This window comes from Pseudorasbora parva, chromosome 24, assembly GCF_024679245.1.
Source record: "Pseudorasbora parva isolate DD20220531a chromosome 24, ASM2467924v1, whole genome shotgun sequence".
Classification (NCBI taxonomy): domain Eukaryota; kingdom Metazoa; phylum Chordata; class Actinopteri; order Cypriniformes; family Gobionidae; genus Pseudorasbora; species Pseudorasbora parva.
Genome location: NC_090195.1, coordinates 16,982,825 through 17,001,259, shown reverse-complemented (window position 1 = coordinate 17,001,259; position 18,435 = coordinate 16,982,825). Strand labels below are relative to the sequence as shown.

The window sequence follows — 18,435 nt, the reverse complement described above, 5'->3', positions numbered from 1 at the left end:
GTTGAACTTTATTTTTAATAAAGTTCCAGCTGATGTGGTAAAGACAGTGGAGTTCACTTCATTTCACTGCAGAATCATTTGTAAACAAATCTCAGGTCGATGCTGGATTTGCAGACATTTGATAATAAAACACAATGCTATTTCTTCTATATTGGATCCGACAGGAGGAATGGTGCAACACACTTATGTGAGTAAAACGTGTTTTTTATATGTGATAGTATTGCATTATTATAGATCGTTTTGCTTATGTGTATGTATGTGTTATGTGTGTACGTGTCTAACAGAACATACCTTTAGCATGCTAGACTCAGACATGTATGGGCCAGGGCTCGCAAAGCCCAACGTCCCAGGGCTGTGTGTTTTCCAGATGGGCTACCAAAACGTAAGCCCGTCGGCAGGCCGATGAATCTAATAATATTCCTTTCTTGTTCTGCTATTCTCTCTCTCTTGACTTGACATTTGAGGGGCGACATTAGGCGTGTGTGTGCGCGCAGTTCGCACTTATATCGAACGATATTGCAGGGTATGTAATACAAAAATAATATTCCAATCAATCTGAAGCTGAAGCTCATTAAATATGCAAATCTTATCTAATCCTAACCGTGGGCATTTACTTCCAAGTCTCCAGTGGACACGCCCATCAAAACCCAGCGTTTTGGAGAGAGCCTCAAAACCAGTGTAGAAAATAGCCTATTACTTATTAGTTATTATGGTTTTTCAATGTAAAACCAACACAAATGTCATTAGTTGACCTCAGACAACAGTATAACAAAATTTAAAAAGCCAGTTCATGACACCTGTAATCCTCAACCCTGGGTTCTTGGGCAACGTGTGCATCGTTGAAGTTCTATTCGTGCGAGCTTGCTGTATACGAAAACTGTCACTGAGCTAGATGAATTCTGCGGGCGCAGTCTCAACTGGGCGAGCTTATGAACAGTAATGAGCTCAGGCAACACCACGTCAGCCTTGACTCTTTTGTAATTGGCCTGATTTATCTGCTTATTTCTTTTCAGTGGCTAGAGCTGACAGAGGAGGTATCAGTTTATTTTCGCATTCACGACAGAACACAAACATAAATAGACCTAACATACCTTAGACCTAACAGTAAAAACGGTTTTGTGTGGCAGGGCTTTTTAATATTTTTCATTATACCCAAAAATGGGAATGTACAACATAGTAGAACAAATTGTCTGTGGGGTATTTTGAGCTGAAACTTCATAGACATTCTAGGGGCACTACAGACTAATATTACGTCTTGTAAGAAGGGGCACAATAGGTCCTAAGCTTAATCAACAGCTTTTGTGGTTTGATGTAGATTACTGCAAAAAGTAATGTTGACTTATTCCTTGTTTCATTTGCAAACAGCACAAATTGATATTACAGTGCGTAATATACAGTTTGAGGCGGATTTTAGGTAAGTAAAGAGCAATGTTCTTTTGTTAAAGCTTGTGAATTACATCAGCAGAGAAGTAGTTTTTGTCATGTTTACTGTCATTTTTAGGTTTTAGCATTATTTTGTCATGACAATGAACTTGTTAAATCAGATGCACACAGAAAAGGTTAGTAAGCAATGCACTAAAATCATGTTAATACGCATATTGTTTATGTATACGTTTTAATGTTTACAGCTATTTAATTCCATTTTAAATGCTTTAAAAACAACCCAGATTTCAGTTTTTTTGGAAATACATTTTTCTAGTAATCAACTTTATACAACAACTGTTGTCGATAGCTTAACTAAAGTTAGCAGCATGGAGCAGAAGGAAACCATTTTTTTGTTATATAAAAATAGCCACTGTCTTTTATGGCATCACAATGGTTGTTAGAACTTTTAAATTCTGAGAACATGCAACACATTCCTTCTATGGCAAGTACACTTCTTAAAATCTGAAACTGACAAGCATGATTTTGATTTTAAGAAGCTTGAGCTATGTAAAAGGATTCAAATAGGATTGAAAACACAGCAAATGGGAAAATAGACATACATTAAGCCATATACAATAAACTCAGCTGCTGCTTCAAAACAGCTGGTTTATTGTGAAGGCAGGCATATTTAAGGGAGTGAGAATGTCCTGGTAGGGAGCTAATGATCCATTCAGAACACTGCTAATAAAGTATGTTTCGACTGCAATCATCAGAAGCTAGTTGTTTTCAGCTTATCAGCTTGCAGCAGCACTGCCAAAGACACCTCAAAGGACGCTCCAAAAAATAAACAATATCGTTTGAATGCACACATACAACAGGCCCTGTTCCATGTCACATCCATCAATTCTCTTGTACCTGTCATTGCTTTACTCTGTATGCTTTTGTTGTCATCTGTAGATTTTCTTCAGAGCTGCCAGAATGGAGTATAGAAGCTTTCTCCAGACAGTTAGCCATATGCGGTGTCATTAGGGAATATCTACTCGCTGGAAATTAATTGGGTCTGAGCAACAAGCAAAATATTCCATATTTGTAGATGAATATCATCAACAGATGCAGTGCCTTTTTAGTTATCCTTTGATGATTAAGGAATTATACATTTTGTAGGAATTAAAGGGATAGTTCAATCAAAAAATATATATTTTTGTAATGTACTTACCCTCATGTAATTCCATTCCTGTATACACAATTTAGACAGATAAATTGTTAGAATCAGTTCAAAACTGATCTGAATAATTCAAATCTTTTCAATGAAGGGGTTGATTTGATAAACAGAGCAACTGTTAATGAATCAGATCTTAAAGTGAATCAGTTGATCCATTTCTCAAAACTGATCTTAATAAATGAAATTGCTTAATTCAGTTTACAAAAATAGTCTGAATGATTCCGATCTTTTCAATGAGTTGTTTGATTTAGTTCACAAAACTGATCTGAATAATTCAAATATTTTAAAAGAATTGGTTGATTCCGTTTAGAAAATCAGTTGATTTATCAATTGATTCTCTTTTTTTTATAAATCATTTGATTCAGTTCATAAAACCCAGTCTAAATTATTCAGATATTTTTTAATATATGATTTGATCCAGTTCATAAAACCAGTCTAAATTATTCCGATATTTTGTAATAAATCAGTTGATCCAGTTTCCAAAAAAAATCTAAATATTGGTTAATTCAGTTTGAAAATGATGATTAATGATTCCAGTCATTCAATAAATTGATTGATTCAGTGCACAAAAAATGGTCTGAACGATTCAGATCTTCTCAATAACCATCCTAACTTTCAACTCACTTGCCAGTGATCCCAGCTCACTGACAATACGATCATCAACAGAAAATAGGATCATATATATAGGATTTATAACAGAGTTATCATTTAGTTTTCATTATGTTAAAAAAAGTTGTGAGTCTGCAAATCAGTCTACACATTGTGGCATCTTGTTGTTTTATACTCATTTGTGAGCAAATGGTTTTGACCAGCGATAATTCGCAGAAGTCGTTTTGATGTAGGACCAGAACACATTTCATATGTCTGACAGACCTCTGGCCTTGCCTAATTACATGCATCCACAGTGATTATTCATTTTTAATCTCCCAGTGCAAACAGGAGCTGACAGGGAGTGAAATCTTCAGAGCTCGTGCCCAGATCAAGACATATCCTGTTATTATCTCACAGTGCCTTAAATGTAATTACTGCATTGACCTTTCCTGGTACATTTTGATTAGTTTAGAAAGCTCAGCTTTATTTGAACTGAAGCTGTGAACACGCTATTGCTTGGAGCTCATGAAACATGCCATGCTTTATTCAGCTATTTGCAGATGGTATCGGCCATTATAATGGAACAGGCTTTTAGTCCCAGACTTTCTGGATTATCAACAGTGATTGCTCTCTGGGTAATCTTCCAATGTTCAGATGTCTTATTAGCTGTTAGATTGGTATATAAATACATTTTTCTTAAAACCGCTACTGTCGCTATGTTTAGCTCAGAGACAGACAAGTAAAGGCTTCTATCTGAAAGTTTCATTAAATCTTTTAATCGCTGTGGTACTTTTCACAACTTTCATATATTATATTATATTTATATTATATAATATTTATATAATTACATTACAGTTGTGGTCCGAATGATTGGCAATCCAGCCCCCCCCCCCCCCCCCCCCTAAATGTGAACAAAAAACCATGTAAAAAAAAAATCTGCATTGTTAATCCTTTTGATCTTTTACTCCAAAAAATCACGCAAATGTTACCTTTCATTTAATTAAAACAACTGTGGGGAAAGTCTTCTGCTATAATGAGTATAATGCGGAAAATTCAGCTTTGCCATCATGTTTTACATATAACTTTTTATTTTCCTCTTTTAGTGTGTTATATATAAAATTTTATTATTATTATTTTTTTTTTTGCTGTTGTGATCTAGTACGTCAGGGAACTTGGACGACCATGGCAGAGGCTTCATTTTGTGCGCAGTGACCCATTTGTGTGTTAATTTTGATGTTTGTTTTGGCTCGTTGTACTGATGGAAGATCCAGTCACGGCCCATTATAAGATTTCTAGCAGAGACCGTCAGGTTTTGATTTATCTGTTGGTATTTGATAGAATCCATCATGCCATGTATCTGAACAAGATGTCCAGGACCTTTTTAGGCCAAAAAATTCACAGATCCAGCAGTATATTTACCTGTGGATATGGGATACTTTTTATCCCTATTTGCACAAAACCCATCTGGTGGGTTTGCTGCCAAAAAGCTCTTTATTTAGTTTCATCTGACCATAGTAGCCTTTCCCATTTGAAGTTCCAGCTGTGTCTGAAACTGAATATGCTGGAGTTTGTTTCTGGATGAGCAAGGAGGATTTTTCCCAAACAAGGTGATGCAGGGATTGTTTGATCTTTTTATTTTTTTATTTTTTTTATTTTTTTAGTCTTTCTGACCACAAGACTCAACAAATCTCTGCAGTTCTCCATTTGGGCTCCTTGGAGAGTCTTTGGCCACTCAAACTCTCCTCCTCGCCGTGCATTAGGACAATATAGACACATTTAGTTGATTGGAACTTCTTAATTATTGCCCTGTTGGTTGAAATGGGAATTTTTTAAGGCTTATCTATTTTCTTACTTTCTATTGTGTGAAGCTCAACAATCTTTTGCAGCACATCAGAAATATATTCTTTAGTTTTACTCATTGTGATGAATGATTAGGGGGATTTAGCCTTTGTGTTTCTTCAGATTTATACTCCTGTGAAACAAGAAGTCATGGTTGGACAAATTCATTCTCCACCCAGAGTCACCTGGTGTGCAAATTTTGTAAAAAAAAATGAATGGGAATATATACTTCAGAGATATTATGTAAAATAAAAACAAAACAAAAAATCTTGGGGTGCCAAAATGATTTTTTTTGGGGGGGAAAGTATGTAATGTATGTAATTTATAGGGGCAGTCATGGTCTAATGTTTAGAATAGTGGTTACCGAAGGTTTGATTCTCAATACCAGCAGGAAAAGACTTAAGTGCCCTTGAACAAGTAACCTAACCCCCAATCACTCCCCAGGTTCTGCAGTGAATGGCTGCACACTGCTCTGGGTTTGTGTGTCCATGGATTGCAGTGTGTTCACTGCTCACTACTTCTAATGTGTGTGCTAACTTGGATGGGTTAAATGCTGAGGACAAATTCTGATTATGAGTGACCATACTTGGCCTTCACGTCTTGTCACGTTTTCACTATATTATTTGTAATATATATTTCGTTTTATTCTAAAAGAAATTAATACTTTGATTCAGCAAGAATGCATTAAACTGATCACCTAAACATTAAAGCAATTTACATTAATACAAAAGCTGATCTTATGAAGTTTCTGTTTATCAAGAATCCTTAAAAGTGTATCACAGTGCTCAAATAATACTATTTTCAACATTGATAAAAAAAATTAAGAAATGTTTCTCTAAGCAGCAAATCGGCATATTAGAATGATGATGATTAGCAGGATTATGTGACACTGAAGACTTATGGTGAAATATATATGGTATGTTAGTATTTTAGATTTTTAGATTTTAGAACAATCAAAATTTTAAATTTAGATTGTTGCATGCGCACAGACCTGGATGTCAGCGCATCCGTGAGTAGTCTAAACTAGACTGCTTCTCTTCATGTGTTATTGCGATTAAACTGTCAAATGTTCACAAGGTTAAGTCAGAAACACAAAATGTTCAAATAAAAAAAAATTGGTTGTGTATGTGCACGTGTGCAGCAAGTAAGTTATAGCAATCTTTTGTGTGTGTATCAGTGTTGTAGTCGAGTCACCAACTGTCGAGTCTGAGTGGAGTCTCGAGTCCCAGTGTTCCGAGTCGAGTCCGAGTCGAGTCACCATTACCTGAGTTCGAGTCCGAGTCGAGTCTCGAGTCCCAGTGTTCCGAGTCCGAGTCCAAGTCCGAGTCATCAAAGAAGAGTCCGAGTCGAGTAACCATTACCTGAGTTCGAGTCCGAGTCGAGTCTCGAGTCCCATGTTCGAGTCCAATTAATTATACTTTAAATTATCATTTATTTCTGTGATGCAAAGCTGATTTTTTAGTATCATTCCTCCAGTCTTCAGTGTCACATTATCCTTAAGAAATCATTATAATGATGATTCATTATTAAAGTTGGAAACAGTTCTGCTGCTTTATATTTTTTCATAACCTGTGATACTTTTTTATAATACTTTGATGAATAAAAAGTTTTAAAAAAAAAGAAAAAAAGAAGCAAATGTTTTAAAAATAGAACTCTTTTGTATCAACAATATACACTACTGGTAATTTATAAATACAGTAATTTGGGGTCAGTCATTTTTTTCTTTTTTTGAAATAAATCAATAATTTTATTCAGCAAGGATGTGTTAAATTGATTAAAAAAAAGTGACATTGAAGGAGATTTATATTATTTGAAAATATGTTTTTATTTTGAATTATTCTTTTGAACCTTTTATTCATCGAATATATTAGGCAGCAGAACTGTTTCCAACACTCATGTTAAATCCTCATCTGAGAATGATTTCTGAAGGATCATGATTACTGAAGACTGGAGGAACCATCCTGAAAATTCAGCTTTTATCACAAAAATAAATGATAATTTGAAGTATAATAAATTGAAAACAAAATATTTTAATTGTAATAATATATCACAATATAAAAAATAAAAAAATCTGTGTTTTTGTCAAATAAATGCAGGCTTGATGAGCAGAAGAAACTTCTTTCAAAAACAATACAGCAATGTGTCCAAACCTTTAGCCTGTACTGTATGTAGGTAAATGCATTTGAAAGGATTGTTTATTGCTGCTTCCATAGACACATTTGTGTATTTTAAATTTATTATTTTGCTATAAATTTTATGTATTTAAATATCTGAATGAAATCTAAAATAAACATAAATGGGATTAAGCGATTGCAGAAAGCATAGTTTGAATCTGGCAGTTATGTCCCGTCACTGTACATTCGCTTCACTGTAAATAGACATCGTCGGCGTCTGATGCCAAATAGGCAGACATCGCACAACCCTAGCTTCTAGTTTATTATCATACATGCATTAGTCAATAATAGTTTCTGCATTTTCCTAATGACAACATTTAGACCGCGAATAATGCAGGAGAATGTGGCGTAAAGTGGGTGACGTCAGTGAGTGTGTTGTCAAGCAAGGAGAGCGAGCGGTAGCAGTGTCTGTGAGGGGACTGGAGCGGCTGGTCTTGGAGCCCGAAACAGAAAAAAGTGTAACATCTTATATCAAATTGTATAACCTATTTAGTCAGAAAAAACGTAATTAATTTGATGAATCCTCAAGTCCGATTTTATATCCTTGAGACTCGAGTCCAAGTACGAGTCATCAGTCCGCGAGTCCAAGTCGAGTCACGAGTCCAGAGAATAAGGACTCGAGTCGGACTCGAGTCCGAGTCCAAGACTCGAGTACTCCATCACTGGTGTGTATTATATCTGTCTGTCTAACTTTACTAAAGTGAAAGCAGTGTAAGACAGTACCTGCTGCTCTATCTGCTGTTAATATGAGACAAACAACAGAAGATAAACAGAAATTCACTCACTGAGAACACATTTCTTACTTGAATGCTGCTGTTAAGGCTCTGGCGAGGAGATAAACATGGCGGACCGTGAACAGCTCAGCTACAGCTCTCTGAGGGAGGGGTCTGTGCAAGTATGTCAGTGTCCATTAACACATGTGGGTGGGGCCTCTGCAGTGTGACGTCTTCTTTGACGATTCTGGAAACGGCTTGTTCTGAGACACTGCTTATGATTTATGGGAATTAAAAAAAGGAGTGGGTGGATTTTTACCATTATAGGGTGGTTGTGTACACACACTGCCAACACACATTTATGTTCAAACACCTTATAAAAGTTAATGTTGCATAATAGGTGCCCTTTAAGACTTGTATATGAAAATTACTGCGTTTATGATTGGCTACCTTATATGAAATAAGTAATAATGCTTAATAAAAAAAAGTTTCAAAAACCAGCAAAGAAATGTGCATATATTAAGTTTGTACTAAATGATAAGAGGTTCCAGCCAGTGGTGGTAAAATCATTACAGTGACTATGCATAATATGAAGAAGGGAAGTTCAGTACACTTATCCATACACAGGGTACGTCACCTATGGAAGCACTGTAATGTACAATACTTCAGCTCAGTACTTGTTGTGCAGCTGTAGTTATTCGAAAGTACTTGTGTGACCTTTGCTGATTATGAAGGAGTTGAAAATGAACTCTGAGGCATAATCAAAAGCTGATCGTCTGTTTAGATGATCCACTCAGGATAGGCGGCTTTATGATTTCACCAGACTGCCTGTAATGAAGCAACAGCTGAAGAGGTCTCTTGAGGGGTCTTCTGAGGGGTGTGTGAAACTGCCAGGCATAAAGCAGGCGATCTGTTATTTAAGTCCTGAGTGGGCTTATTGACGAAAAAAAAAGAGCGGAATTTGGGCTGGGAGAAATGAAGCCAATACGAAGCTCCCCTGTTGATGAACAGTCACATCATTTATTAGAAAAGAGAGACTGCATCAAAATACAAGGCGTTCAAGGATTTGCTTGTATTTTTGTTCTTGAATGTCACTTGGGAGCCCAATTTTCACCTCCCCACATCCTCATTGATGTTATTTTAGAGTGCGTAACAAGGAAAAAACAAGGAAGCCAGACCGATAACTGTGATCTCGTCTGTCTGTCTGGTCTCTTTGTGCTCTGACAAAATGAATGAGGCATCTGATGCGACAGGGCGTCTGATCTCAGGTTCTCCCATTGGCGTTGGTTTTGACCTTCTGGAATTACTTCAATTCTTAATTCTAATTTTCTCTGCGCCGGTCCAAATCGAGTTCTTTTCCAACGAGGTATAGTCCCTGCGTTACGATTAACTTTAAGTGACACTTTAATTTGAATGTAAAAGAGGTGTATTTTGCCTCCAATTTGAGCTCTGCGGTGGGAAGAGCTGTTTTGCTGATAAAATGTCAAATGGAAAGGTTTCATTTAGCTTCACCTTAATGTGGCCGCAGAACTGTCACTGCTGAGGGTTATTTATGGTTTTGTGTTTAACGGGAGTCTGTTGGAGAGCACACAACAGGAAACTTTAAAACTGTTCATTGCTTTGACTGGCTTTTTCTCGCACATTGAACCCTGGATCAAAGCCAGAAGTGTTCTAGATTATCCAACTTTTTGGCAGAAAGATTAATAGGGGCTTATAATTCAATTAGTGGGTGCACAAATTATAATCATTTTGAATCTTAACATGATATAATATTCTTGATCACTTTTAACAGTTCGATTGATGGTTTTCACTTTTTCCACTGTTACAGACAGAATGTTCTATTGCCAGTTTCCTTTAATAACAGGGTAACAGTGCTACTAAATCTACACTCCAAAGCAGATACCATCATCAATATAGCCCAATTCTTGAACAAAGGACTCGTATTAGCCTGTTCCTTCTCAATGAATAAAAAGCCTGTTCTCGTTTGCAGTACTAGTTGTGTTGTCCAAATCCTGAACAAATGTCTCTTTTGAATCAGTTATTTCTAGTGAATCAAACACATAAAGCTTGCAACTATTGATTAATTATAGTTAACTAATTTACTATTTGACTAACTGACTGTTCATGATAGGGGTTGAACAACATTTATGTGATGAAAGTCGAGCATTGAGTAGTCGCTGATGGCACCATTAATGAACAAATAAGCCTGAACCTTGAGCTGAGAGCATATGACGCAGCACTACCCACAAGGCTATTGCTCCTACTTAACTGCTTATTTTGATCAGTTTCTCTATAGGTTTGTTACCATCTAACTTTATTTGCATTATTTTATATCCATCTGGATGCTTTTATGCAGCGAAGTGGCATATTTGAAGCCACATAAAATCTCTTCATGCAGTGTTTGTATTTCTTTATTTCTAGTTGAAGACAGACCTGAGAAATAGGCTACAAGGACAGCACCTGGCCACATGCATGCATGTCAGCATTAATGGCCCAAATTAAGTGCTCACAGATTAGGTGTGGCCATTGCCAATAAGATAAAATCTTTTTAGATAATCTTTTTTTGGGTTGTGCGGTTTAATTTTTTCTCTTATCAGTTTCTACCAATACTGTAAATTAAAGCTGAAAATGAACACCAAAGACATGAATAATCCTGTCTAAAATTATAAAATGAAGGTGACCAGTTCAAGATAGGTGCTGCTATAATCCTGTCTTGAATCTGAGGGTATGTCATAGTTCTATGTCTCAAAATGTCAATACGAAGCTCAAAACTTGCCAGCATTGAGCATTTAACCAAGTAAGCATTTATTTGTCATTTTAACTGTTTGAAAACAATGCGTAAAAGTGGATTTTCTTATCAGGCACAAAGCATTTTAACACTCGCTGGCACCGTGTTGAATGTGAAGAGGGGGATTGCCATGTTAATCTTGGACTAAATCCTCCACCGTAGGAGTTAAAACGAAATCAGAATTGAGAGGAACAGAAACTATTATTCACTGGATGGTCATATACCTTTACACCGCTAGATGGGGGAAAATATCACACAGTGTAGCTTTTATTACTCCCCTTCCAAACCCATAAGACCTATAACGTTGCAGTCTATGTGAGGTCAGAAATCTCTCGGATTTCATCAAAAAATATCTTCATTTGTGTTCTGAAGATGAATGAAGGTCTTACGGGTTTGGAACAACATGGGTGACTAATTTTAACCCTTTAAAGCGTCATGGCAGAGCATTAAATTCAACTAGTGCAACCCCTAGTTCATGACATTGTTTAGTTATAGATCAGTGTAGTCAGAGAATGAAAAAAAAATATGTATAGTATTATTTAAAGTTGTCATGAACTGGTTTTGTAAAAAAAAAATATACTGTTGTCTGAGGTCAACTAATGATGTGTTTTTTTTTTGTTTTTTTTTTTAACATTCAGAAACATCATAAATAAGTAATAGGCTATTTAGAAAAAAAAAATGATTTCATAGATGTGATTTCCTGCATTATGGTGCGTTTTAGGCCATATCCCTTTCCTATACCAAAAAAGACCTCAAACCAGTCAATACCAATAGTCTAATAAAAAGGCTATATTATTTTACCTGCTAAGAAATCAACAGTTTCACAGAGAATGATAATGAATAAGTTTTTTATTCTCTGTATCCAGACAGAAAAAGTGCTGTTTACTAAACGATTGATTGGGCCAGACAAAATTACAGAAACCACTGAATTAATTACCGTGGCTATAGAGTGGGGGTAAGACGCATGGCACAAAGTTTTGACGCATATCGCGAGCATAGGTTCGAATCCGCCTTTTGCCACACTCGCTCTACTCCCTTTCCCCATCACATATCAGATCGGAAAGGTATTTATTTTCAATAAAAATAAGAAAAGGGGAAATAAAGCGTATAACGTGTTTAATAATAAGTTTCTTAATAAGTTTTTCGGTTAAGGGGTAGTCAATGTAAGCAGACATGTGCTGAATTAGAGACGATAAAAGTGAGTGGGTCCAATATCATTGGTCTTAAAAAGTGGTTTTAAGACACACAATGGTTCCGACGCCCATGTTACCACGTCAGCTGGAACTTCATTAAAAATAAAGTTTAATTCCATACATTCCTAATATTAGGATCCAAAGGAAGCTTGTGTTAAGCTTATGTTTTTTTTGACTGTGTTCTTCCAAAACCAGGAATAACGGAATATCTTGCTATCTTCTTCACAGCTCGATGACGTAAAGATGCAAACACGATCTTTTTCTTGGGCCTGATGTCTATAAAAGCTTTTCTTTGGTTAACAATGATGTTTTCAGCTCTGAAACTTACCGGATATTTGTATATTACCATAACCTTTTATATATCAAAAGCTCAAGGGAAAGTTGATTTCTCAATTCATCACCCCTTTAATATATAGTTTAGTCCAAGAATCAGATTCCATTTATGCTGCCTCTGTAAGCTCAGAAAAACTGAATTGCATTCCTTATTTTCCTATTATTTGTTGTTTAAAAGGAATAAATGAATAATTCATTTTAGTTTCAATGTGGTGTCTTTGGACTTGCTTTTTTCCCGACACAACCTGTTTTTAACACAGCTGGTGTTCTCCTCGTCGGGCCTCAGATTCAGCCGTGAGATGAAGATAGTGCTCCTGTAATCCGCTACAGTGTTATTCTTAAAAAAGCTCGGCATCGCATCTCTGCTCATTCAGCGGCTACATGCACCACCCAGCGGACCGTGAAATCGTAACATTGAGTCTTTATGCTTTAATGCCTACCGATATCCACGCTGCCTTTCTTCTCTCAGGGAATAAAGCGAAAGAAGCCGCAACATGATCTGCCTTTCTCAAAATGAAGACTCTGCCCATCTGAGCGGAGAAAATCTTGTCATTGCCTCCATATATATCGTAAATCTATGTTGCAAAAGTTTGGGGTGAGCTATACGGCAACAGCACAGTGTGCATCAATTCTCTCAACCCCTCTCTGTGTCAAGAAGCTGTCTGTGTCGCTTTTGTCATGTCTGTGGACAGATAGTGCTTTGACTGGCAGGCGTTGAATGGCTCTAGTGGGGTCCTGTCACTGAAGCTTTCCATGGCCCATGTCAGAGACGCACCTTCATTTCACATGAATAAAGGACTCGATGGCTGCACAAATTGTGCCTTTTTACCCATCACCCTCTTCTCCCACTCTCGCTTACATCAGTTTCTCTCTCTCTCTCTCTTTCTCTTCCCATGAAGTTTTCTCCCAGACTACATAAATGGAGACTTTGATTCAATCCTGCCAGAGGTCAAGGCATTTTACACAGAAAAGGTAAGCTTACTCTCTCTGGGACTCTCTCTAGTGATGTCTCTCTTACTTTCTTTTTATGTCCGTATGTTTTGCACATGCTTTTTATGTTTTACTCATTCATGCTATCTATCTCTCTAGTTGTTTTGAGGTTTATTCCTGTATCCAAATTATTATAGATGAAGTTAGACAAAACTATTTGCAAGTGTTCTGTCATTATCTTTCCTAAAATGCTCATTGCAGTGATACAAATCTACCATATGATTAACCATATGACTGAGCATTGTTCAGCAAAGCAATACTTCCCATATTTTAGTTGTTGGCGTTAAAGATAGTTCCAGTCAAACTTTGGCCAGTCAAACTTTCCAGTCAAATCCTCCTGCCAGGAGGATTTTTTTAAAGAATAAAAGGCTGCAGGTTTTGGTTTAATGTCTTTTAAGGGCTTTCAAAGTTAATGCAGTAAATTAATATATTAAAAAAATATTAGCGCTGTTAAATCGATTAATCACATCCAAAATAAAAGTTTGTATTAAGATGTAGTGAACTGTGTAATTGTGGATTCTGTGTATAATTATGTATATTTCAATATACACACATTTAAGAAATATTTGCAGGTGTATATGTATATATATATTTCACATTTTCACAGTATTTTCACATTTAACAATTTTTTTCTTAAATATATACATGCCCGCATGTTTATTTATATAATAATGAACAGATTACACATATTATCTATACAAACTTCTTTTTTGGATGCGATTATTCACGATCAATCAATTTGACAGCACTACAAAATATATAATAAAATATGAACTAATGTAATTAATTAACGTAACTATTAATCTTTTATATATGATTTTGTACATATTGTATATTATTTTATGATAAATAATCTTTTATTCTTAATCTTTAAGAAATATTAAATTATTTATAATAAAATGTATATTTCCAGAAATTGTTTTTATAGTTTGCTTTAGTATATTCGGCTTCAGTATATTTGGGTATTCTTGACATCAAAATTCACTGGCCTAGACCATTGAAATTCAAGAGGAAAATGAGCAATTCTGTTTTCTAAATGGTTATTCAACCTATTGCATATTTATAATTCTGCATAATACTTGGCCTATAAAGTTCATTGTAATATTAAAGAATTTCAGTGTGATTTTAAGCACTTTTTGTTCTTCAGTATGACAAATAATTTTGAGAGCCTCTCGTATAAATACTGTATATCCGTCAATTCTCCAAAACCCCTTGTCCTGATATATAAATATGTTGAAATATTAATGTAAGCTCTTTTGCAGTATTATTTATCTGGCACACAAACTTGGGCTGACAACACTTTCTGATTGAGATTCATATTTTGTCCTTTTACTGCCACTCACTTCCTCAAGTCATGTAGATTTCACAGATTCACACCACTGACTTCCTGTCATTCTGGAAATGTGCAGTGTGCTGTGGTATCAGTCTAGTGGCTAAAGCTCTTAACAAAGCTGGTGAACCTGTGAAGTCAAGTGTTACAGAGAGGTCTCCACTGTGCCCTTGAGCACTTAACTGCACTCGTCTCCTGTGGGACCGTCTCTGAAATTAGTGTACTGTACGTCAGTTTGAATGAAAACCATCTGCTAAGTAATGAATACCAGAGGTTATTTGCATTGTTATAATCCTGCATACATGCATTTTTATGTCACTCCTAAGCCGGTGTATACGGCTTTCGGGGGAACCGAAATTTGACAGACCATGACGCCTGCATTTAAATGGATTTGAAAAGGAATAAAAACTAGAGGGATGCTCTTTGGAGGATAAAGAAAAGAACAGAAACAAGCTCCTCGGCTGACGTTTGGATGCAGGATTTTGTGGTACCTGCTGCGATTGAGAAGTCACCTGCGACGGCCATGTATGTGCAGCAGTTCGAGGGAACCGAGACTGAAAATGAGCAACGTTCACCTCTGCCCTTCCTGACACTCAAAGAATTCCCACAGCAAGAGATCCCATTTACAAAACACAAAGTGCAATCAGACAAAAAGCGAGAAGGCAGTCTGTACTAGTGTATCAACTTTAAAGTTTCTGAGAGACTGTTTTATTTCCCGTTAACCCCATTTTTTTATCAAAGTACTTGATCTGATTTTGTTGGGCACATAAAATTCAGAAATATTTAAATAGTCTGTAGTAGTTGTCAACATTGTTAAACAGTGATACACAGTTTTTCTCACAATACTCTCCCAAACATGCATTTTTTTTATTGCATACACCTTTCTATGATGTTTAAGAGAAATAAATGTGCAGAGATTATGTAAAATAAACCACCATGATATTTTTCCTCCTTTCGATGTAAATTAGGAGGCTCATTATAGATACTATTTGCCTGCCGCAAATAACATTACGCTCATTACGTTTACAGCGTTCCTTAAATTTGCATGAATCCTTTGCCAAATCTGGTGCTTAACTAGATTTTGTGAAAATAAAATTGTGCAAAAAAATGTGTTGACCAATAACAGTATTCATATTTTGACATTCATATAATCTTTTACCCAAATTTTTGATATTCATTTAAAAGTTCAGTTTTATGTGTCAGCTATCCACATATGAATGTCTTCCAATTGTACTTATTTTGATCCAGAACTGCAAGCTAATGGAAACGCCAGACCAGGATCTGACAGACTTCACTAAGTGCTTGGCCATTATGGTGGAGGAGATCAAAGCACAGAAATTGCAGGTTGGACTCTCTATCTCTCCTCAGCTGTATCTCTCTATGTCTGTCTGTCTGTCTGGATGTTTCTCTCTTATGCTTCAGACCTGCTCCCCAACTTTTTGACCCTGTTTGCACCTTGGATTCATATCCATCTCAGGTAATCAGTGTTTTGTGACTATTACTAAAACCACATTTAGTGAAAAACGTGACCACTTTGCATCTGTTGATTTAAAACTAGGGGTGGACGATATATATCGGCCACCATATGGGTATCGACCGATATATGTCAGTTTTTAATGTTGTTGTTAATGGCCCGATAAGAAAAGTTGACTGATATATACAATAGATTGGACACTTCAGATACTCGTTCTGATGGTTTTGAATCGCTTGATAGGAATCACTTCATAAAAGGAAAATACAGTTAAGTGCAACATGTGTAGAGCAAGTCTGTCATATTATATATGAACATTTGGGCTTTTTGTGCCTGGGACATGGTTTTTAATGGTGAGACTTTTTGTTTTTGTAATCAGGCTCTTCAAAATTCTATTAAAAATTTGGACCAATATCGACCAAAATATCGATTATCGGCTTACAAATATGAAGAATTAACGGTTATCGGTATTAGCCAGAATTTTCTAATTGGTGCATCCATAATAAGAACTAAGTTTTGTTGGTTACATCTGGCTAAAAGACACTTAAGCCCCAGGTATAAAGGTCCTTCTAAAAAAAAAATAGCATATTGTGATAAAGTTCATTATTTTCCATAATGTAATGATAAAAATTAAACTTTCATACATTTTAGATTCATTGCACACCAACTGAAATATTTCAAGTCTTTTATTGTTTTAATACTGATGATTTCGGCATGTTGAGCTCTGCTCTTATTGGCTTATTTCAGCAGCTCACAGCACAGCAGTTCAGTTGTTCAGCTCGTGAGTCCTGACCGTCCTGACAGAACACAGACCTACTAAATTAAACTTTAAGCAAAACATCTCAAATGGAGACTGATAAAATGCAGCTTACTTGTTTATTGGTGTTTTCAGATCATCCGCCTGCGAGAAAGAGCTCGCGTTCGTACGGTTGCCAGATTTCAGTAATTAAATCCCCCAAACAGAGCTTTTCTGTAAAAAAAAAAAAACCTGTATGCTATCTAGTGTTGCATGATATACCGGTACTAGAAAAGTATTGCGATACCCTGCTATTACAAACGGTACGATATGGACTTTTATTAGTACTGGTACTTTAAGGAGGACCGCACTAATATGAGCTGTATTTCTTAATGTGCGGATGTGTGACTGCAGGTGTCAGGACGTGTGTGCAGAGCTCTGCTTCCACTGTTCACTAAACATTGGAAGTAGTAGAAGCGTTAAATATATACGCGCAGCGCGTGACAGAGAAAGCAACAGAAATATGCGCGCATGAGGAGAAAAAGCGCGACGCGGGACGTGCTCGCGCTACCGGACTCTGACCTGAAGCATCCGCACACGCCTTTCAGACAACAAACTTGCGATCGCCATTCAGTTCTTTCGCGGATTATTATTTGGGTTTGAATGGTCAAACATATGTAAAAATGCATGATCTGGCGAGTATTGAGGTAAACACAGTCAGATATGTATTTAGTGAATGTGTAGCCAACAGCTGAGGTAATTAGATCCGTGCAGGTCTTAATACAGACCTAATATTCTGTGATTAATGTTAAGCAAACAATGAAAAATAGAAAACCACCACATGCTTGGCTAAATAACTAAATATATATTTATTAAGAATCAGTGTATAGTTAAATTATAGAGTGGAGACTAAGTAAGCAGTTTTATATTTGATTATTTAATTTCTTTCTTGACTTTCTACTGTTAAATAGACCTAATGAAGCTGAAAAATAAAGAACTGTTTTTGTCATATTGTTTGTAATTTGCATTGTTTGCTTATTTTTAAAAACGGATACAATTAAAAATCTATATTATAATTATAAGATTACAGTTAAAAAATATTAATTACTCGTATCATAAAATAAGATTTTGGTCATCCCAGCCTGTTGAGAAGTGAAAGGTTAGTGAATGATAATGATTGATAATGATGATCTCTGTAAAGATCTTCTCACTGGCATGCAGTTATTATAGCAATAAGAGGAGGGAATGGTCAAAAACCAGCGCAGGAACATGCTGGCCAAGTGTATTTTTAGTAAAAAAATAAAACAATGAATAATAAGTTCTGTTGTCATATTATTCATATTATCCGTTTTGTTTTTGTTTTTTACCGTGGTATCGATTTAGTATCGGTATCGATGTATTTTAGTCTGGTATCGTATCGAAGTCAAAAATTTGGTGTCGTGACAACACTAATGCTATCCGGTGTTTTACCTAAACATGTCCAATCTGGCAACCATATGCACGCAAGCTCTCTCTCGCACGTGGATGATCTGAAAACACCAATAAAGAAGTAAGCTGCATATCAGCAATCTCCATTTGAGATGTTCGGCTTAAAGTTTGTAGACGGTTTCTGTCATTCAGTCTACATTTTAGACTTTTTTCGTCAACGACATTGCATGTTTATATAACGTTAGTCACAATGAAGGGTACG

At 36.1% G+C, this 18,435-nt stretch overlaps 1 protein-coding gene across 2 annotated transcripts in view; it reads left to right on the top strand.

The window, feature by feature from the left end:
• The window catches only part of tpk1 (thiamin pyrophosphokinase 1), an 85,558-nt gene that overhangs the window by 26,479 nt on the left and 40,644 nt on the right, over positions 1–18,435 (top strand). For both annotated transcript variants that reach the window (XM_067435331.1, XM_067435330.1), the window contains exons 4-5: positions 13,118–13,190; positions 15,787–15,882. In XM_067435331.1, coding sequence (XP_067291432.1) covers positions 13,118–13,190; positions 15,787–15,882 — 169 coding nt within the window. The remainder of the gene's footprint in view (positions 1–13,117; positions 13,191–15,786; positions 15,883–18,435) is intronic.